The sequence below is a fragment of the Alternaria dauci genome, chromosome 1 (assembly GCF_042100115.1).
Source record: "Alternaria dauci strain A2016 chromosome 1, whole genome shotgun sequence".
In the NCBI taxonomy this organism is placed as follows: domain Eukaryota; kingdom Fungi; phylum Ascomycota; class Dothideomycetes; order Pleosporales; family Pleosporaceae; genus Alternaria; species Alternaria dauci.
In genome coordinates, this window is record NC_091272.1 from 6000086 (window position 1) to 6022770 (window position 22685).

At 52.5% G+C, this 22685-nt stretch overlaps 5 protein-coding genes across 5 annotated transcripts; 4 read left to right on the forward strand and 1 right to left on the reverse strand.

The window, feature by feature from the left end:
* Positions 1-1291: 1291 nt before the first annotated feature.
* Positions 1292-4001, forward strand: ACET3X_001858 (uncharacterized protein; the record flags this gene model as incomplete). The annotated part of the gene is made up of 2 exons (XM_069447196.1): positions 1292-1538; positions 1588-4001. 2 exons carry the CDS (start codon positions 1292-1294, stop codon positions 3999-4001), a joined length of 2661 nt encoding a protein of 886 aa, XP_069312100.1.
* A 1657-nt stretch (positions 4002-5658) lies between these two features.
* Positions 5659-7229, forward strand: ACET3X_001859 (uncharacterized protein; the record flags this gene model as incomplete). Its single annotated transcript, XM_069447197.1, has 5 exons — positions 5659-5724; positions 5782-5811; positions 5925-6032; positions 6087-6956; positions 7005-7229. 5 exons carry the CDS (start codon positions 5659-5661, stop codon positions 7227-7229), a joined length of 1299 nt encoding a protein of 432 aa, XP_069312101.1.
* Positions 7230-7504: 275 nt separating this feature from the next.
* Positions 7505-12422, forward strand: ACET3X_001860 (uncharacterized protein; the record flags this gene model as incomplete). Its single annotated transcript, XM_069447198.1, has 7 exons — positions 7505-7718; positions 7766-7933; positions 7979-8023; positions 8076-10018; positions 10074-10652; positions 10700-10854; positions 11057-12422. The coding sequence occupies 7 exons, from the start codon at positions 7505-7507 to the stop codon at positions 12420-12422; spliced, it is 4470 nt and encodes a 1489-aa protein (XP_069312102.1).
* A 2202-nt stretch (positions 12423-14624) lies between these two features.
* Positions 14625-16002, reverse strand: ACET3X_001861 (uncharacterized protein; the record flags this gene model as incomplete). The annotated part of the gene is made up of 2 exons (XM_069447199.1): positions 14625-14866; positions 14919-16002. The coding sequence occupies 2 exons, from the start codon at positions 16000-16002 to the stop codon at positions 14625-14627; spliced, it is 1326 nt and encodes a 441-aa protein (XP_069312103.1).
* Positions 16003-17690: 1688 nt separating this feature from the next.
* Positions 17691-19846, forward strand: ACET3X_001862 (uncharacterized protein). The gene is made up of 4 exons (XM_069447200.1): positions 17691-18086; positions 18146-18532; positions 18588-18935; positions 18985-19846. Exons 1-4 carry the CDS (start codon positions 17868-17870, stop codon positions 19684-19686), a joined length of 1656 nt encoding a protein of 551 aa, XP_069312104.1. The 5' UTR covers positions 17691-17867; the 3' UTR covers positions 19687-19846.
* Positions 19847-22685: the final 2839 nt, after the last annotated feature.

The following is a 22685-nucleotide window of genomic DNA, read 5'->3' on the forward strand; positions in this document are numbered from 1 at the left end:
GCGTCGCCGTTCCACTCAGTGCCAGCCCAGTCCTTTGATAAACCACGAGTCTGCGATATATGACCGCTGACTCACTGCCTGCGCGAGCCGCCCTTCCCCCATGGCAGTGCTCATGACTTGACCTCTTAGCAATGCGAACACTCAACATGTGCCTATCGCCCTCTGCACCGCATCTGCCCCAGGCGTGTTTGTTGTGTCGGCAGAAGTGCTGCCTTGGGCCGCGATCGTCTCGCGGCCTGCCTGTCGCGGACCCATTTCTCCAGCCTTGTTGGCCGGGAGCGTGGCACTTGGTACAGCGCGCGGCTCATGCGAGTATTGTTAGAGAGCGGTGTGAGCGGGCAGGTCCTGTTCTGTGGCCATGATGCCGTTGTGGTAGACGGCACGGGGGCTGGCTAGCCGCCTGTTCTCACATGCCACACGACAACAAGACAGCATTGGTCCAGCGCAGGGAACGCGAGAGCATGTGATGTTGCCCGGCGGCGCGTCGAGTGCATGAAATACCTGCCACAGACAGCTGGGCACGACGATAAAAGCTTCAGTATCCTCCAGGTTGCTTGTGAGGTGACTGACAGGTGGAGCAGCCGGGGAGGTGTCAGACGCTGCACGTGAATCGTCGCCATCAAGCACGTCACCTTCCCAAGCGGCGGCTCAACAGTAAAACTCAAACGGCTTGCGCAAACCTGGCCGTCTAGTCGCTTTAGGTACATTGCCAACCTTGCCATGTGCATGTGAAGACAGCAATGGCATCGGGGAATTCTTCCAGTCTTCTAGCCCGCATCCTTCCACTTCTAGTGCATCAGCCGTCCAGCGGGCAGTCTAGCGTAGGCTGTCCTGGTGTGTCTCAGACTTGGCCGCACGAGCAGTAGTCCGCATGCCCTAGGCAGCTCGGTTAGCGGCAGATCTGGAGTGAATGGGAGCGGGTGCACGGGCGCAGAGGCGCGTGTGTTGCGGGAAGCAATGATGCACTGGGCACTTGTCGAGGCGCTGCGAAAGTTGGAGATTCCCATTGCAAAGTCCATGTCCGTTTGACATCACCCAAGACAACCTCCGCCACAGCCCGTACTGCATCCGACGTAAACAGCCGCCACCCGTTGCTTTCCGTGACTCCAGAGACCCTGATTACCAAGACCGCCAGGCAGCATCAGCCCGACCGCCCTGGCAGCGCATGTGTAGACAACAGAACCGCACCCTCTCGCCGCATCAGAGCGCTGCAAACAGGACACGATTGCGTACCGACTAGCAACCTTTGTCTCCACCCGCCCACGTATCCACCCAGCTTGCGCGCACCATTATGGCAGGCCCTCTAGGCACCCCGAATGCCCAATTTTCTGCCTCGCCCTACATGCATCCTTTCCGCCCAGCCTCGTCCATGGGTGCAAACCGCTTCGACGAAGGCTACTCCGAGGACACGCGGAGCCAGAATGAGGGGGATCTGGTTATGCGCAGCGACGTGCAGCTGCCCGACAGCGACATGGGCGCCAACTCGCCCTTTGTGCTGCCGGACTGGGTCATGGCCCTGAGCGAGAACGAACGCAGTGGTAAGTCGCGGTTGCGGCATGACAGGAACTGCGCTGACATAATGTACAGAATTCGCCTATGCCATTCTCCGCTCGCTGCGGACATCGTCGATAGCCGGCATCGTCGAAAAGCTCAATCCGCTCCTCCACCTCGACCCCGTGATCCACCTCCCTCCTGAAATCACGTTCCAGATCCTCTCGTATCTGGACCCCGAGACGCTACTGCGCGCATCGACACTGTCCCGGTCGTGGAGGGAGCGCGTGCTGGACAGCCCCTTGTGGAAGCTGCTGTTTAGACTGGAAGGATGGAACTCCAACTTTCCCCAAGTGCGCGCATACGAAGAGGCGCAGCGACAGAAACGCGCCGAGTTCAAGGAGAAGGAGCGGAAGACGCGACACAGAGCCGCCGAGGACACCGACTACGGCAAGCCGTCCCACAAGAAGCGCGTGCGGGAACGACAGTTGTTTGGCGATGGCGCCGTGTCAGAAAATGGCACGCAGACACCAGCAGGGCCAGGCTCCAGTAGTAACGTCTGGGGCGAGCAGCATGGAGCAGTCGAGGCCGACGACAGTCCGTCTGTCAAGTCGGAGGATAAGATGGAGGGCATCTCCTTCCACGGCGCATCGCCAATAGCCTCGTCTGCTGGTGTGGCGCGCAAAGAGAGAAGACCAGACGCCTCGTTCGAAGAGCCATCACTGGCATCCGCCTCCGCAGACACGAACGGACCTCCCATACACCCGTCTCTCCTGCTCCCTGGGCCGGAAGCCAGGATCAATTGGCAATACCTGTACAAGCAGAAGAGAAGGCTAGAAGACAACTGGAGCACTGGTCGATATTCAAATTTCCAGCTGCCACACCCGAACCACCCAGAAGAGGCTCATACCGAATGCGTGTATACTATACAGTATTCAGGGAAGTACTTGGTCAGTGGGAGCAGAGACAAGAGCATCAGGATCTGGAACCTGGATACGCTTCGCTTAGTGCATCCACCACTCACCGGCCACCAAGCCTCCGTTCTGTGCTTACAATTCGACGAACGCCCTGACCAGGACATTGTTGTGTCAGGTGGCAGTGACTGCAAAGTGATTCTTTGGAAGTTCTCGACCGGACGTATTATTAAGGAAATCGATAGAGCGCATTCCGAGTCGGTTCTGAACCTAAGATTCGACGATCGATACCTGGTCACATGCTCGAAGGACAAGACGATCAAAGTATGGAATCGCAAGGAGATGATGCCGACGGACGACACATACCCGTCGTCCACCATGAAGTCGAGCGCCCGATTCCCGTCGTACATCATCAACATGCAAGAACACGTCGAGAACCAACATCTCCATTTCAAACCTCTCGTTCCATACAGCCTCATCATGACGCTGGAAGGCCACGGCGCTGCAGTCAATGCCATCCAGATTCTCGACGGCCAAATCGTCTCAGCATCTGGAGATAGGAGCGTCAAATGCTGGGATGTCCGCACCGGCGCATGCACAAGGACGTTTTCAGGCCACACCAAGGGCATTGCTTGTGTTCAGTTCGACGGACGACGCATTGTTAGTGGAAGCTCAGACGAAAGCGTGCGCATCTTCGACCGCGCGACGGGAGCTGAGGTGGCCTGTCTGAACGGCCACAGTAATCTTGTGCGCACCGTGCAGGCCCAGTTCGGTGATCTTCCTGGCAACGAAGAGGAGCTGGAGGCCGAAGCGCGGTCTATTGACCGAAACTACTTTGCAGCACAGGCTAGTGGTCTGCTCGCTGACCAAACCCTCACCAGGGCCGAGCGACGTGCCCGCAACGCTGGTTCCCGCGACCCGTCCAAGATATTCGCCTACGGGGCTAAACTCCCACCAGGTGGCGGCGGCAGCAAGTGGGCGCGCATAGTCTCGGGCTCCTACGACGAAACAGTGATCATCTGGAAGAGAGGACCAGATGGAACTTGGGAAAAATCTCAGACACTCCTTCAGAACGATGCTGTCCGAGCTGCTGGCGGCCGTCCACGGAGACCCGTCAATCATGCTGCCAATGCAAATGCGAACCATGGTACCCAACACCCGAACCAACCAGCCAATGGCCAAGCTCCCGCGCAACAGAACAACTTCCAAGCTCTTGCACAGCAGGCTCAAGCTCAGGCCCAAGCAGCTCAGACCTTGGCCCAGCAAGCCCACGCCCTCCACGCAGCATCCCAAGGAATGCATGGCACAGCGGCCAACAACACAATCACCGCAAACGCAGCAACAGCACAACAAGGCGCCGCAGGCCCAGCCAATGCTGCACCACACCACCACCATCATCACCACCACCACCCGCCTCACCCCCTTGCCGCGCCTCTCAACGCCAACAACGGCACAAACTCGCGTGTCTTTAAGCTGCAGTTCGACGCCCGCAGGATCATCTGCTGTAGTCAAGATCCGACGATCGTTGGGTGGGACTTTGCGAATGGCGACAAGGATATTATGCTTGCTAGTCAGTTCTTTGGCGACTCGTACTAGGGGTGAGAGGACAAGAGGTACGGCTTGTATGTATTTTGAGTCCTTGGAGGAGGGGTTGGGAAAAGTGGTGGGAATGCTGATGATAGGGTAATGTTTTGTTTGTATCATGAATTATGTACATAGCGTTCCGTTTTGCATGGCATTGGGGGGGAATAGGGCTTTCGTCGCATTGCTTCTTTTCCTGTGGCTGGCTAATGAGATGTTGGATTATATTTGTGTTTTGGATTCCAACGGATTAATGAGCTTGATTGGTGCTACGAATGTTTTTGGTTGGCGCCGTGTAGGCAGAAACGCTGTTGGGGTGGCTGTGCTTGTTGCAAGCCTCGTAAGTCTTTTTGTATATGAGCTGCCGATGTTCCATGTGAGACTGTATGTGCGATCATATTTAGAGAAGATGACTTATCTATCTCGGTTCTGGCGGTGGACTTCCAGCCTCAGCTCACTCTCACTCCGCTTGGATAGATGGCTGGTTCCCCTACCGACTGGATGGAAGATGTCGTTTGGGGTTTGGATGAGATACGCAGTGGACAGTCCGGGGGCTGCGCCTTCAATTGTTTTGGTACATTCTCTCATATCATACATCGCCCTGTAACTTGGCTGCGATCAGATCAGATGGGTTTGTGATGTGGCTACCTTTAGAGCTTTGATATTCCGAATCAAGTCCGCGGTTATATCATCAGTCTCAACCACCGCTATGGATACGCTCCTAGTGAACTGGACTGGAAGCCTTTGCTCTATATCCCAGAGTCACAGATGCTCAATAAGCACCCTTATGGACTATCGGATGGGTGCGGATGAGGTGTACCAACGTTTTAGGGCTGAGATACAACGTATGGCTGCGATAGAGGATGTTCCACTCGAGTGAGACTAGGATGTGCTGGCCATGCTCTTCCTTGTAGGGTCGAAATCGGTATCGGAGAGGAAAACTTGATGTTGTTTATGGATTACTGCAGCAGATACAGGAGCTTGCTTGTTATGATTATGTTCACATGATAGCATTTCGGAAAGAATATGACAACAAACCTAGTAAACCCACCTAGGTAGTTAACCGAGAAAGTATCGCGCGTATCGTGTCCGTTCAGGTGACCCACGCAAGGAAATTTCAACGGAATCAACAAACTTCGGTATTGACATGGATTCTGGAGAGACGTAAGGTGTCCTCATCTCTAGTCTGTGTTTGAAAACAACACATGATAAAGTTTAGTAATGAGACATGATGCAGCTGGAGAGTATGAAATTACCCTCCATCAGTTCGGCGGTAATAAATCTCAGTCATGTCTTTGCATGGAAAGAGTGCGAAGACCTCTAGAGGAACCCATTGTGTGTAATGAGAATCAGGTCATGTGTGACGCGTCTGGATGCGTCATCGGAGGAATGTCAGACTGCCAAGCCTGATCGGCGCTAAGCACGCTTGCGGCTCAGTAGCTCAGTAGCGTGGGCGGGCCTGGAGCATCGAGAGCTGCATCCACGCCAGGCTGACTGCACTCAAGATGGTTTCTGTCTACAACTCTCGTTTGCCTTGTAGCGGTTCGACCTTCCATTAACTGTAAATCTATGCTGATATCATACCCATCTTCTTCCCATATATTCCTGGTCATGCGCGCCTAGCGACTTTTAGACATTGCCGTGAATCCAACGACATCAGGCTGAGCCCACGATGGTTGTCAGATCTGCTTCAGCAACCCTGGGCGGGGTGTCGATGAAGCACCTGTCCCTTGTGACGGTACGCACGTCTTTGCGCCTCTGTTCCACGTATCCCCATAGGCTAATGTTCACATAGCTCACATTCCAAAACTCCGCCCTGATCTTGGTACGACGACCCTTTATGGCGAACGACGACCCTCGCACAAACAAGGAGCGCACTCACGATGCGAATCGCGTATACGAGGGATCGGAATGTGTCAGTGGCTGACGCGACATCAGATTATGCATTACTCAAGGGTGATGCCTCTGGCTGGAGAGCAAAGATACCACGCAAGCACGAGCGTCTTTCTGAATGAAGTGATCAAGCTGGCTATAAGCTTGACTATGGTATGGCAGTGATACCGCAAAGTATGATTCCTGCCAGGCTTACGATATCCATAGGCATTGTACGAGATGTCCGGCAACCTCCCCTCGAATACGACCGTCCCGACGTTGTTCCGCACCATGACGACCGCGATGTTTACGAACGAGAGCTGGAAGCTTGCGATCCCCGCGGTATTATACACGATACAAAACTCCCTCCAATACGTCGCTGTCAGCAACCTCGACGCTGCAACCTTCCAAGTTACCTACCAGCTCAAGATTCTGACGACGGCCATCTTCAGCGTCTTGATGCTAGGCCGGCGACTCTCGACACGCCAATGGCTATCTCTGCTACTCCTCATCGTCGGCGTGTCCATCATACAAGTACCGCAAGCGACTGCACCCTCAGCTACACCAGGGTCGGGAGCGTCGTCCTGGACCAAGACACTGGAGCAACTGCATGACCTAGGCGAGAATGTTGCGGGGCGGGTCTTGAAGCGATCTGGCTCATACGAGGGCATACACGAGGATCGCGCCGCTCAGGTACCGCGGATGAACAGTCGAGTTGGGCTCCTGGCTGTCCTGATTTCCTGCGCGCTCTCAGGCCTGGCTGGTGTCACCTTCGAGAAGATATTGAAGGAGTCGTCGAGCGCGAAGCTGACACCGCTCTGGGTGCGCAACTGCCAGCTCTGTTTCTGGTCACTATTTCCTTCGCTATTCTTGGGCGTTATTTGGAAGGACGGAGAAGCGATAGCGAAGACTGGGTTCTTTGTTGGCTACAACTGGGTGGTGTGGACGGCCATTGGCTTCCAGGCAGCCGGCGGTGTCATCGTTGCGCTGGTCATCAACTATGCGGACAACATTGCGAAGAACTTTGCGACGTCGATATCGATTCTGCTCAGTTGCATAGCCAGCGTGTACTTTTTCGACTTCAAGGTGACGCGATCGGTAAGTATGCGGCAACTTGGTACAGCTGATGATGCTGATAACTGGCAGTTCTTCCTAGGCACCTGTGTCGTGCTGCTCGCCACCTATCTCTACACCAAGCCGGAACGGGGCTCGCAATTGTCGCCAGTCAGGATCGCTGACTTCGAGAAGACCACTGTGGATCGCACGTTTGATGCAGATGTGCCTCGGAGCCCGACAGGCTATAGCAATGTTCCTAGATCGATGCCAGAATCACCTACGATAGAACGGCATTCCCACAAGCGAGAAGCTTGAGCGCCGATAATGCAGCAGTATAGAATTACAGAGCAAAGGCGCTACCCAGTGGTAGCTAAGAGGATACTTACGCATCGGTGATGTGAAATGTCGCATCGCCTCCGTGTCATGCCGCAAGGTTCTGCTCTGGCACCTCTGGCTGCTCCTTCCTCCATCGTCACTTCCCTTTCCGTTCCTACCCTCACCTGACGCCCCACTAAATGCTCTCACCTTTCATCTCATGCCTGATCACACCCTTACTTGATCTCTGACATAGGTAGTTCCATATAGCGGTCATGGGCGACGAGTACTATCAGTCGCGTAACCTTGAGCGGCTCGGCGGTTCCCGTCGCCCATCGCAGTACGATATAGGTCGTCCTCAGTCTCAACAACCTGGCCGACAAATTGCTCCCCGAGACCGCTATCGTGCTACTCAGCACGAGCACCCCATATACGACGTGGTGGAGGACGACGACCGGTATGACTATGACCCGCCACTTGATTCATTTGGTATGTGAGCGTCGCACTTCTGCACATGCTTCGCTGACATGGCATAGATGAAAGACTGCTCCAGCAACCAGTCCCTGATCGCCGGCAACAAGCTGCACTAGGCAGGAGGCGGCTATCACTTGCACCTACCCCGTCCTCGCTGATTAGCAATGCGGCACTCTCTCAGTCCCAGCAGCCTTTTCGTCCTGACGAGAACGTGACATACGATGATCAAGGTACTTCAGCTCTGAGCCCCAAAGATGCATTTACTGACCGAGAAGCTGGGTATCACACGCGCGCTGAGCAGACCGGGCATGGCCAACTAAGTGAGTTCATGTCATCGTATTGGTAGCAAACGTCATACTGATCGTCGTCCAGGCCGTTTCACATACAACACCGGGCCCTTTCAGCAATCGAGTTCAGATGTGCCAATTGGCGCCTCATCCAGCCCAGCGTTCAAGGCGAGCCAGAGGCGTACGAGTCAAGTCACCCCTGTCACGCCGCAACGTGATTCGCAATCTCAATTCTTCGAGGACGAGCTTCAAGGCCCTGCCGAGAACTATCAGCAACAATGCCAGCGCCCTTACAAACAGGTCATACAAAATGGCCTGCAACAGAGAGAGGATGCCAACCTTCAACATGGTCATCATGCTCCTCCAAAGCCACAATCAAATCTAGTCAATCCTTCTCATGCTCCTACGTGCCAGGGCATTCGTCTCATTCCCGTCACAACTCTACCCGACCGTCTCCAGACTGTGTTTCCATATCCGACTTTCAACGCCGTACAGTCCAAATGTTTCGAAATGGTATTCAATTCCGACGATAATTTTGTGCTTGCCTCTCCTACGGGAAGCGGGAAGACTGTCATCCTTGAGCTCGCTGTGTGTCGCGCTGTGGCCACCAACGCAACGGGCCAATACAAGGTGGTCTACCAAGCACCAACTAAGGCCTTGTGCTCCGAACGCCAACGTGATTGGGAAGCCAAGTTCAAACAGCTCGGGCTCAAGTGTGCTCAGCTGACCGGCGATAGCGACGCAGGGGATCTTCGCAACGTACAGAGCGCCAACATCATCATAACCACACCCGAGAAGTGGGATAGCATGACGAGGAAGTGGAAAGATCATGAGAAGCTTATGAGATTGATCCGAGTATTTCTCATCGATGAAGTACACATACTCAAGGAAGATCGCGGTGCCACACTCGAGGCGGTCGTATCGCGAATGAAGTCCATAGGCACTGACGTGCGCTTCGTGGCGTTGTCGGCGACGGTGCCCAACTTCAATGATATTGCAGCATGGTTGGGGAAAAATTCGTCCGAACCAGATACCCCAGCCGCCAACGAGAAATTTGGCGAAGAGTTCCGTCCAGTTAAATTGCAAAAGTTTGTTCGGGGTTACAATTTCAACTCCAGCAACGAGTTCGCCTTCGAGAAGGTGCTGGATGCCAGGATCCCCGAGATTATTGCTACCTACTCTAGGCGGAAGCCGATGATGATTTTTTGCGCGACCAGGAGCTCTACAGTCAATACGGCAAAGCTCATTGCGAAATGGTGGGAGTCCACACCTGGCAGGAATCGCATGTGGGAACATCCGTCCAAGCTGCCTCCACTCTCCAATCAGGAACTCCGGGATACGGTAGCATCAGGTGTCGCTTTCCATCACGCAGGACTTGATCCGGACGATCGGTTGCAAGTCGAGAGCGGTTTCATTGCTGGCGAGATCAATGTCATTTGCTGCACTTCCACGCTCGCAGTTGGTGTCAACCTACCCTGTCATCTCGTTGTCATCAAGAACACGATGGTTTGGGGTGCGGAAGGACTTCAGGAGTATTCGGACCTGGAGATGATGCAGATGCTTGGCCGCGCAGGACGACCTCAATATGATGACTCAGCAGTAGCGGTCATAATGACTCGACAAACAAAAGTCCGCCGTTACGAGAAGCTGGTGACTGGCAAAGAGCTTATCGAAAGCAAGCTCCATCTCAACTTGGTCGATCACATGAACGCCGAGATAGGACTGGGGACGATTAGCGACCTGCAGTCGGCCAGGAAGTGGCTTAGAGGCACGTTTCTCTATGTTCGGCTCCAGCAGAATCCCAACTTCTACAAACTGAATGGCTCTCAGAGTGGTCAGAGTATTGAAGAACAGGTCGACGACATTTGCTTTCGTGACATGACCCTCCTGCGCGAGAACAATCTCGTGACTGGGGAAGAGCACTATCGATCTACAGAGTTTGGGCAAGCTATGGCACGATACTACGTCAACTTTGATACTATGAAAGTCTTCATGGGGCTCGAATCAAAGTCCACCCCTTCTGAGATAGTAAGTCAGACCACGACGATGTCACTAGCATGTTCCTACTGACCTTTTCGTACAGCTTTCCGCTATCGCTCAAGCTACCGAGTTGTCAAACATACGTTTCCGGCAGGGCGAAAAGCTGTTTTACAAGCTACTAAACAAGTCGCCTTCGATCCGCTGGCCAATCCCTGTCAACCTTGATCTCCCAGCCCAGAAGGTATCGCTCATCATTCAGTCTGTGCTCGGATCTGCCGTCATCTCCTGGGACGGCGAGGCGGGCAAATACCGCTCTGAATACACAAAAGAGACACAGATCATCTTCAAAAACATCGGCAGTCTTGTCCGATGCATAATTGACTGCCAGATCATATTAGGAGACTCTGTCAGCATTCACAGTGCCCTGATGCTCGAGAGAAGCCTAGGAGCAAAGGTCTGGGATGACAGTCCACTGCAGATGAAGCAGATTGAGAGCATCGGTGTTGTCGCGGTTAGGAAGCTCGTGAACGCCGGGCTAAGATCTATAGAGGACCTTGAAAGCTGTGAACCTCACCGGATCGAAGCTCTTGTTGGTCGAAATCCGCCATATGGTCTCACAATACTTGACAAGGTTCGGTCATTTCCGAAGCTTCGCGTGTCGCTTCACGTGCTGCCTTCGAGCGTAAGTATACATCTTATCTTTGATGTACTCAATCTTATGAATTATAGGTTACCAAGTCCCATGACGGAGTAAAAGTGCAGATCAAGGCAGACATTGGCTTCATCAACGAACAGCCGCCGCAGCGTTTCAACAATAAGCTGATCTATGTGTGTCTTTTGGTCGACACTTCAGATGATCGTAAAATACATTTTGCTCGCATCAGGTATACACTCTCACGATCTGAGTGTCGCATTAAACTAATCTCTACCACAGCGGCCCAAAGCTTGGTTCAGGTCAAAGCATCGTGATTCCAGCTCTCTTGACGAGCCAAGACCAATCTATCAACTGTTATGTTATGTGCGATGGCATAGGCACGTGCTGTCTCTCTCGAGCAGTGAAAGTGACTGACATGTGCCAGCTGGCAGTATGCGGGTTGCCACCGTCAAGCCCAAGATAGCTGCCTCCATGTTCCCGGCACTGAACCCTCACGATTCAGACATTGCAATGTCACACCAATCTAACATGTCAAAACGCCGCACTGAGATTACGAGACCGAGTCGAAAGCCATCGGCTACCAGCGAGGACTTTGGAGATGGCGACTTGGACGACGACGCACTGGTAGGCGCTTCTCTCCGGACTCTTGACTTTGACCAGATTGAAAACTATACCGACCCTCTCGCGACGATTGCACGAAAGACCGCTGGGAAGAATAAGCCGGCCAAGGACAAGGATGTTGGGAAGAGCAAGAAGACTACACGGCCGCTCGATGCTGCTCCTGCTGACAATAATGAAGAGCCGGTACAGCTAGCTAATGGGAAGTGGGCATGCAATCACGCGTGTAAAGATCGACTTGCTTGCAAACACCTCTGTTGCAAAGATGGTATGGACAGACCACCAAAAAAGAAGACTGCGGCCAAACGAGTCACTTCGGGAGAAGACAAACCAGAACCGACACAGAAAGCACAAGTTTCGAAAGGCAATCAAACGCAAACGAAGCTCCAGCTTACAGCGCTCAAGCGAAAGAGCTCGACGCCTATTGAGGAACTCGATCTTACAAAACAAGAGAAGAAGCAAAAGGTAAATCATGGCATCAACGGCCCGAAAGACTACCGTGGTCTACACCAACTGCACAAGAACGTCCAAGGGAAAGAGCTGCCTTCTTCACTACACTCCGTCATGTACAAGAAACCTGCCTATTGCTATTCCCAAGGTGGCGAGCATAGTCTTGATTTTATGGGTCATACAGCCGAGCGGCCGTCGACTTCAAGCGACTACGGAGACATGGTGAGCGACATACAAGAGCCCAACGATCACATCGGAGAGGGGGCTGCATCACCATTGTATGAATCAGAAACCTTTGGCGACGACAATTCTACGATCGAGGACGTTCTCATAGGTCTTGCAGACTCCCAGGACCTACAAGCGATGCGTGAGAATGGTGGCGATATCATGCAATCTCTTGAGAACGCTTTCGATGATGCAGACGATATGCGCTATGGTCAAGAAGGCAAGCCTTTGGATGCTAGCTTGGCCGTTAGTAACGATCAAGGGTGTATCACTCCTGTGCACCGCGATACCTTACACAAACCAGACGCCGCCGAATCCCCATCGCTTTTTGTTGGTGGTACGAGCAGCCCTCAAGCCGAGATGGCGGACATACTGGACACGTTCGACGAGGAGCCGGCCAAGGATCTACCAATCAACGAAAAGCCTGTACCTGAAGCATTCAAGGATCTGGAACCATGGCTGTTCCAGGAGTTTGGCGATATCGTGGAACTCGTTGATGAATGAGGGCATTGTTTGAAGGTCCTGTGATATGATAGAAGGGCAACATAGGCAAATATGTGCATGTGTGTCCGTGTGTGCCTGAGACACAATTAGCGGTGTCGTTCGCGTCTTTCAGACACTAACAATGCCATTGTCTCCGAGTTCTGGCCATGCTCTTCTTTGTTGTATCAATTCACGATGTACGGAAGACTGTATCAAACAACGTCTAACAGTGTCATTATGGGAGACGAAAGAGTGGGAAACGTGGTTGAGATTCCTCACGATCTTATAGTCGTGGTACTTGAGAAATTGTTCAAAACATTTTTGAGGATGAACGTAGTATACAACCGTCACACCGTCGACTTGAGTCGCAATGAGCAATCTCCCATCACCGGCACTGTCTAGCGCGGGATCGGCATCTAGCACTGGGTCGTCACCGCCGCGAAGACCAAGCTCTACACCCCCTGGTTCTCAGTCAGGCAGAGATGATATAGCTTCACCAACAAACACGGAACCCCCTGCACACTGCGACGACTTTATCCACTGCCGTGCGTTTGGAGCTCCCAATGGTACTGCCGTGTGCGATCCAAGTTGGATGTTTCTGTGTCCTGGTCTTCAGCCTTTTCGTCCAACGCCACCATCTAAATTCGGCATTATACATCCTGCACCAGGCAACGTCTGGGTCTGCTCTTCTTGCATGCACCATGATACCGCGGCCTGTCTTCCTGCCCATTTTACTAGCAAGTTCGACCCCATCACAACTCACGCAGGTGCCGGATATCAATCAGGTTACCGTAATCAGCTCTGCCGCCGATGTATCCATGATGAAGTCGAGCTCTACTGGCTCCGCCAAGGCACACCAGTACCCCCGGCAGATCCGGGAGGCGATACGAGACAACTAGTGGAAGACTGGCCTATTGTGCCGAACAGTCTACAAGATCTTTGCATCTGCGGCAATTTGGCGATTAACCAGTATCAATTCCGTTGTCACGCATGTCGCGACGAAGGATTTCGAGAGAACAGCTGGGATCGCTACAGACTCGCCGAATACATCCTGACTAATCGCAATAAGATGGTCATTACAGGCCGCAGACGCTGCCACAGGAACGGTGGGGTTGGTAGACACCTTCGCAGAGGCGTACCCGATGACCCCGGCACTAACAGAAGGTTGAACGCCGGTCTCCGCCGTAGATGTCCTTGCGGCGAGAAAGCCAAGGCGCCGAGCACCCCAGAGTATATTACCTTTTGCCTAGCTTGCTCAGGTGTGCGTATCGATCCAGGGTATTTGCCGCCACTCTTGCAACGAGACAATGTCATGGCGGGGATTAAGAAGAGACTGCGGATGAGGAGGAGCACGCAGATGAATAGAAGGGCGCTTATGCGGCAGACAAAGGGGCCTAGGAAGAAAAGGAGGCTTCCTCAGTATAGGGTCAATATCGAGAGCGCGTGGATAAACAGTGGCTTTGTAAATGGAACGAGAGGCGATCATTGGATCGGGGGGTTCTAGTGGGGGTACAATTGAAAGAATGGGAGAACTGATGAGTATGTGATGATAACGTGAGCTCGAGGTAGCAAAGAAGTGACGTAGGTAATGCAGCAGCCCAATTAGCCATGGAATGTTGGCATAGTCGGAAAGAAATTTAGGTAGGCTGCAATGCAAATGGACACAATACTACGTGAAACCATTGTTTGTTGTTTAGTGGGTGAAAATATAGCCGTGTCTCTACTGAACCACCTCGGGAAGCAATTCCGATGCCACAATACCATCAAAAAGGTCGAGAGATTATATCGTCTGACTCCCCATCCCTCCTCATGCATGACCGAAACGCCCCCACCCATTCATTGCGCCCCGCAAAGGAAAACAAAACAAGAATCAATTGAAAAAGACAATAGACGCAACAGTGACACTACTGAAACGTACCTAGGTAGAACCGGTGTTTGTTGCAACATAACACCAACTTTTGCAAGATGGCCTATCAACATTGCGACAAGTTTCGTAACGACCCTGAGGACAAGAAGAACAACTCAAGAGACTCACTGGAAAGCGAAGAATGAGGGAAACGGTCAGTCAGACATCCACATTGCGAATCTCCTCCCTGCACCCGGCAGCGTTCTGAACTCCATGTGTAAGCCAGCCTTTACGGCGGCTACGACCATGCAAAGCCTGGGTGACTGGGAAAGGATAATGTGGACTGCCATCGAGGTGTTCCCACCAATACTTCCAACTTAGTTGCGGTCCTCGGCAGCGTGCATCTCGACAAACGAGTTGGCATCTGACAGCTGCTTGCTTGCATAGATGCCGCGATCGCAACCGTAGATGCCACCGGGATTATAGGCGCGAATTTCGGAGTGGTGGGCTGGCTGTGGTGGAGTACGGGGGTTTTCCTCTGCGTTCGAGAATGAGGTGCGAGTCGAGCGTGACAGCTCAGGCGTCGCGTGTTCGTTGATGATGTCGGTATCGCGAGACACTGTAGTCGGGTCAGTCAAGGTGCATGTGTGAGCCATGAACAAATACTTCACCTCCAGTGGGCGAAAGTGCAACTTGAGAATCGATGAACGAATGCGACAGACTGATCAACGCAGCAACAGCGTCGACCTCTTTCGCCTCCATCTCCTTAACGTCCTCCTCCTCCTCCTCTTTGACATCCTGCATCTCGATATCCTCGGGATTCGGCAGGCGCGAAAGAAAGTCCTGCCAGTCCTGAAGATTATCGGCATACTCCGACTCGGATTCGATACCCTTGGCAGCCATCTCCGCCTTCATCGCCTTGTATGTCTCCATCATCTTGAACGTAACGTTGGGTATATACACATCTCCTGACCTGCCAAAGACACAGTTGTTGAGGCGAGCCCTCAGAACAGGACACATGCGGTTAAACTTCGAAGCAAAAGCGTTGGCTTCGCGCTCAGCACGAGGCGGAAGGTCATTGCCAGCCCTGTCTCGGATAACGTTGCCCACAAAAGTCTCATTGAATGCATCGCGGACCATTCTACTGTTCGGGAGTAAGATGCCGCGCTTACGTGACTCCACGATGGAAAGTTGGAAGTATAGCTCAAACCAAAGCTCCTCTTCCTCGTACCACAGGCTGACGGAGCGGGCTTTGAGACCGGCGCGGCCGTAGATCTGGTTGCGCCAGGCGTTGATCTTGCTGATGTCGCGGGCGGAGTTCCAGTCAATTATTGAGTGGGGTATCTTGCGGAAGTGGAGCTCTGTGACTCTCTTGGTGATGGAGCAGTCGCAGACCATGCGCAGGAGAGATTCATCCTTGTGGCCGATGCTGGCCTTTTTGCGGATGCCGCGTGGGACGAGAGTTGACTTTGACCCATTTGCTTTGGAAGTGGTCCTGACGGGCGTCTTGGCGGTTGTTGTTGTTGTTGTTGTTGTTGTTGTTGTTGTATTGTTTGGTGTTGGCTTTATCTTCTTGGCTGATGGTATAAGAGTTGCATCGGTAGTGTGCTCGCCGGCGGAGCGTTTGCGCTTATTTGCGGAGAGAGGGGCGAGTACGGATGGTGCATCTGTGTCTTTCTTGATCTTTTTCGATCCAGTCTGAACGCAAGACTGAGTTGCTGAGTCCCGGCCGATCTGGTCTCGTTTGGAAGACATCTTGTTTATTCTGGAGGAGTGGACGGCTGAGTTATGACGAACAGGCGTGCGGCGTTGCTGATTGTTTGCGACGGTAGGTTGACGATGAAATTTCACTGAGACCAAAAGAATTGTGTGCAGCTGGGGTTAGTGGTTGCGACGTTGGGATGTTGTGGTTGCGGTTGTTCGTATGCAGTCGGAGCTATATTGTGTTGTTGCGAGAGCAGAAGTTTGAGATCGAGACGAGGCGCAGGATTGAACCAAGCTTGAGAGATATTTGACGAAGGGCAGCGACTTGAAGATTTTTCACCAGGGCGTTTGAGGTGAAACGGAGTATAAGGGTGCGCAGTGTACGCGTTGTTGACGCTCCGCGACGTCGCCTCGCAACAACCAGCGCTGGCTATTGTCGCCCCAGAGTGAAAGAGGTAAATGCCGAAGATAAAAGCCGAATAGAACCAGAAGATATGAGACAAATTCCCGGTGAGGTTTTACATACAATGAGAAAAGGCTGTGGTGACTGCGCACTTTTGATTGACGTCACCCGGGCTGTTGCTGGCTCTCCACATTCACCTTTACTAATTTGTGCGGAGAATCGCATTTTCCCGATTTCACTCCTTACTTGAGACGCTCTGGAAGTCTCTCGTGAGACAATGGTTGATAGACACGATGTCTGTAATAAAATGGTCACCTGGCGGGAATATGCGAGACTCGTAACTTGATTCAAAGTGCCAGACATGATATATCGAGTGAGACCAGTGCTACTCTGCTTCTCCGCTTTACCGACTGTCGAACTTTGGCCCAAGATTCCTCGTGGTTCATCTGGTATAGGCTGTTAGATGCAAAGTCGAGACGGACTGACGCTGGGCTCGGCAGAAGTCGATATGAGCTACTACCCGACATACGTGAGATGGTGCAGGTCAGGCTTGCCGGGAGAGTGAGTTGTTATTCCTACGAGGCGTCGCTCGTTAGTATTGCGCCATAAGGTGATAGCATCGAATTCAGATAGGCGTATCACGGCCGCATTCGCAACTTCGTATGTACGGCCAGCGTACTTGGACGACTCCTACGCCACCGTGAGCCCGCCTCTGCTTCTATCGCATCCTCAAAACTTACATGTCAATGACTCCTTCTCCCCCAATTCCCATGGAATACCTTCAGCTTTATCTGTGGATTCTCCCCTAGCACTCGCACCATTATCATATATCTCCTAGCCTGCCCTTTGCTTCGTATCTTGTCGCACCCGTCTCGACAACACTTTGGCGTAGGTAACACTCACGCGCGACATTATCAAGCTAGGTATGGAGACCCCGAAGTTGGCGAGGAGGGCGACGCCGGCGCACAGGAGGCTCCGGCTCTATACTTCCATGAATGCGGGTGTGAACTTCTCAGGGATCTACTCAGGCCCTGGATGGACAAGGGCGGTCGATTTTCCTGGTATGCTGAATCGTACTCTACCCACACTACACTCTAGACGTCCACATAGTAGTCTATACTGTGAACTCTTCGAGAGTGACATTGTAGCCTTTAGGAGAGGGGTTGATCGGAAAAAGACGAGGGGTGGATGTTCCCGGTAGGAATGGTTCCATTTCCTGGGGTCGTCCGTGCTTGTGCCACGCGGCTAACCGCAGACGTCACCATTCGTCTCATTGCAGGGCGAAATATAAAGCTAGATCCTGCGCCAATCATCGCGGGATAACCCTCAATCTGGACCCCTCCCGATAAAGGAGCTGCAGACGGTTAATTACGGATTACGCCCTGCATGCAAGCTGGACGGAGCGGCCAAGTGCAACCCGTGGACGCCTTGTAGCCCCCCGATCCTACACGCGTCTCTTAAAGCGACGGCAACCATCGTCTTTACGGATGGACCACCGGCTGTTTTGTTCTCTATGCATTTGAACCAGCGACGCACAAAGATGAGGGTCGCATGTGCCGTGATCATTGGAGCTCTCGCTACAGGCGTCGCAGCGCAGACTGGCAGCGTCTTTGAGCCACAGAACTTCAATGTCAGCGCAGCTCTGGAAAACCTCGGCGTTGACGTATCAGCTCTGCCGGAGTCAGCGGATACACTCAATCCACGGTCTACGGATGCGCAATGCTCAAATGCCGTTAGTCCAATCGTCGCGCAACGGTTTTGCAATATAGCGCGGGCTAACATTAGCTTCAGTGTACCGCTTTAACCATACTGTTCGGTACTGACAACGTCTTGGCTGAAGGAGCAACCGCATACTCCAACTTCACGGGAGGATACTGGTCTGCCCAACAAGGCTCGCTTCGACCGTCTTGTGTCTTCAAGCCTACAACAACTCTGGATGTCTCGATACTAGTGCTCGCAGCTAGACTGTACCAATGCCCTTTTGCCGTGAAAGGTGGGGGTCATGCGGCATGGGCTGGCGCGTCCAGCATTGAAGACGGAATTACAGTCTCGTTGGAGAACTTCAAGCAAGCCGTTGTTGCTTCTGATAAACAGACGGTCGACATTGGCCCTGGACTTAGATGGATAGACGCTTACAAAGCCGTCGAGAAAGACAGCCTCAGTATCGTGGGCGGACGCGTAAGTATACAGATATATTCTTATCCTTTGCAGGCTCTGCTGACGATGGAATCAGATGGCTCCCGTAGGCGTACCTGGACTCATCCTCGGAGGAGGCATATCCCACTTCTCGAGCAAGCGCGGCTGGGCATGTGACAACGTAGCCAGCTTCGAACTGGTCACAGCATCCGGATTGGCCATCAACGTCAGCGCAACGTCTTACCCTGATCTGTATTGGGCACTGCGAGGAGGAGGCAATAATTTTGGAATCGTGACGAACTTCAAGCTTGATGCTTTTCCTCTAGGCCAAATGTGGGGAGGCCAGAGGGTGTACCTCGAGACATCAACCCCAGCCGTGCTAGATGCGATTTATGAGTTTACAGTATCTGGATCTGTCAAGGACGAAGATGCCGCACAAATTGTCGTAAGTTCGCTTGATATGCTCATCTGGCGCGGAAGATTGACACGTGCAGACTTTCGCCAGCATACCTGGAATTGGCAAAGCCTCTTTCGCCAATCTGCACTACGCAAAGCCGATTGCCAACGCTTCTGTCTTCTCCATTTGGAGCAACATCACCGCCATCGATGATACCACCGGTCTCCGACCAATGTCCGGGATGGCTGACCTCTTGAACCAGGGAGCGCCTGCACCCGGAGCTTACCAAACCTGGTGGGGTATCAGTTTGAAGATGGATAGACAACTTCTCCAGTTCATCGTTGATACATTTTACGCGCAGGAAGCCACCATCGCCGATGTCGAGAAGATACTGCTCATCGTGGCTATCCAGCCTATCACCAAGAGCGCGGCCAAAGCCATGCAGAAGAATGGCGGAAACGCTCTAGGGATCGATCCAGAAAACGGTCCATACTTCGTACTCAACTTCAACGCGGCGTGGAACAACAAGGAAGACGAAGCCAAGTTCCAAACTGTGTTTGCCAACATCATCAAACTCGTGAAGGCAGAAGCGAAGAGGAGGAACCTCGACAACGACTTTGTGTATCTCAACTATGCATCCGAATATCAGGATCCCATTGGCAGTTATGGAGTGAAGAACAAGCAACGGCTAATAGAGGTATCGAAGAAATACGATCCAGCACAGGTCTTTCAGTACCTCCAGCCTGGCGGGTTCAAGCTAGCGAAGGGCGCGCCAGATGGGAACACACCCGGTGTATAACTGGCGAAGGGAGATGAGCTCGAAGTATCTTTAGGCAAAGCGAGAGCTACTGGTTGTCCTAAATGGTAGCATATAGAGGGGGCGAAGAGACGAAGGAGCAGCCTTGGTCGGCGAACGCTGCATGTCTTGGTAGAGTAGAAGTCTGCCAAAACAATATGACCCTAGTTTCTTGCCCAATGTATCACTCGGATCTTGCCGTCTGACTGTTGTCGTAGTGCTTTCCCAAATTGGGATGCAAAACGCCACTTGAGCGCCACGTTCACAGGAACCGTCAAGGCTTGTTTCGCGCCGCGAAGACTTGGCGTTTCTTGATTCCAGACCTCCTATATTCTCACAATGATCTCAAATGCCAGCTTGCATAAGAGTGAAATATCTCTCGCTTTCACGTCTGTTCGCCAAGGAGCCTTCCTAGCCTAATTCGTGCTCAGGTACGGCTCCACAACCTGGCACTGTTAGCGCTGTCAAGAGCAACTACTCTCTGCTCTGCAGTCAGTAACATAGACGTCATCACCGCTACGATGGCATCGATACTACGGCAAATCCTCCTTTACACGCTCCTCACTTTCATCCTCCTCCACGAACCTACGCTCAAGATCCTTATCAGCCTTCTCGTTAACGCACATATATTCTCGCGTATCACTCTCGATATCGTACGGAAACTGATCGATGCCTACCACCCTACTGTTGCCTCATCGATTGCGACTGTCGTGTTCGAGCTACGAGTCTTGATATCGGAACGATGTGAATGGGCAGTCTTGAGACTATCGCAGTTGGCACGTGCCGGACTGATACATGTGGTACGCTGGACGATCGTTTGGCTAAATGCGAGCCCGCGTTGGCTGTGCGAGCTGAATGAACTTATCGTTGAATCTGGGGTGTATTTGGCTAGGAGATTGCAGTGTCGTTTTGATGGAGAAATCGTGGAAGATTGGTTCGTCGCAGGAAAGGCAGTGGCTCAATTCTGCGCAGAAGTACGAGGCAGTCTTATTTGAGCCTCGCTTGAGCTGGAAATTACGAGTAAACTCGATGCTAGGTCCTTTATCTCGACGAAGATAGGCACATGGGTGTTACAATGAAGTATTCATGGAAACTGGAGGCATACCCAGATAGCTGTTTCTCTGCTGTCCCAGTCAAGTGGTGTGCCGGTATCCTCCTTGATTACTCCCAGCTTCACGAGCCTTGGTGTATTCCAGTTATAATGCCTGTTCCGCTTCCTCCAGACGCTTCGTACAGGACTGCCACAAATGACACTACCTATATTGGTCATACTCACGAGCGAGTCTTTAGTGTGGCTGGTCTGAATCAACAGTCACTGCTCGGGTGATGAAAACCAACAGAAAAGATATCGAAAAGATATCGAAAAGAGTCTCCCTGGCGAGTCTCAAAGAACTCTGAAGTTCACCCGCGACGCGACTTGACCAGAACTCCAATGACGTAATCGGAACAAATTCGGTTAGCGTACCTAGCTACTCATCGTGCAGCGCACGCCAAGCATCACACCATATCTCATGACTTCAGCCTTGTATTCAGCCTTGCGACTTTAGACAATCGATAGCCGTAGTCGCCGACATGTACTCGGGTCTAGACTTTGTCGCACCGCTCATGCATGGCGGACACTACGTTGACCCACGGTCCTCTCTTGGGTAATTTGGTGTTCACTGCACCCAGAAGATACCTAGGTACACAAGGTCTTCTGTGGTTATCTGTACAGACGTACAAAACGGCGATTACCCCCATGGCATGATATGGGCTATGATCCGAGGTGGTAAGACTGTGTTGATATGCTGCAAGGCGTTTACCGCTCATTCTCCTCGTTGTTACTGCATGCCCTAGCTAATCTTGCGATATCACAGCTCCGTGTACCTCGCCAGGGTACAAGACGCTGTGGAGCTCGTCCAACAAGGTCCCTCTGTCTGCAATCCACTTGATGCACAGTCAGCCTACGTCGACGCGCATGCACGAAGGTTACAAGATCAATATCCACGGCCAGTGCTCATCTCAACAGATCCGCCGACGCATGGATTGTCCCACACAAATTAGGGTCGAAGGAGAAATAACGTTGTTCGTGGAGTCAGACGCGAGAACGCGACGCTATTGGCTGCATGCATCGAAATTACGGTGAGATCACATCCCTGCAGGAATGCAGCACGCTCGCAGCACCGTTCGTAGGGCTTGGCTGCGAAGGCTTACATGTAACCCTACCTAACTACGGTTGGTGATGCTAATTTGTACATTGATAACATTAGCCCTCTTACCATGTCAAAACGCCAGCCAGACGGGGGTATAATCCATCGTACCATGTGCGCTGCTGAAGGGTAACACAACCTCAGCGCATCGGCACTTATGCAGGCACAGCGCGAGAACGAGACAACGTTGTTTCCAGCGCCATGGACGCAATGAGACATGCCCGGTGACTCGGAACCGAGATGCTTAGTGAGCGTGTCCACGCTTGCGGAAGGAAAGCTGCCGATGAAGCCTATCTGTGGAAGTTCGGCACACATGTGGCACATGAAGGCACACAGCAGCCTATCCGAGCGAGTCCACTTCAGGGTTGTGCTCATTCCATTCCTGGCACCACGTCGAAATTGTTTTAGATGATTTCGACGTCGGCGCTGTGTTCATTATTTCTCTCCAGTATGCGAGCGCAGCCAGTCATGCAGACGGCTCGAAATACCGAACACACAGCACAGCTGTCCTTCGGGAGACCTGTTCCACAAAAATCCAGTGTTACGCTATTCTGCTTGTACAGGACGCGCAGGATGACACCGCCGAACTATCGTGTGATGAAGATGAGCCAGCACATTGAAAAGCGTCATAGCATCACGATCGTGTGTGCTCGAAGACGGTCGAGTACAGTCGCTCACCTCCCGACCGCTGCCAGATGACGAATTTTGAGTGATGTGACAAGACAACAAGTCGGTCAGGCTTCCAGCCGTAGTCGACTCGAACAGGCTAGCTGGCCGCCCCCAAGTCCAATCTTGCTGCACGGATTAGCCCTT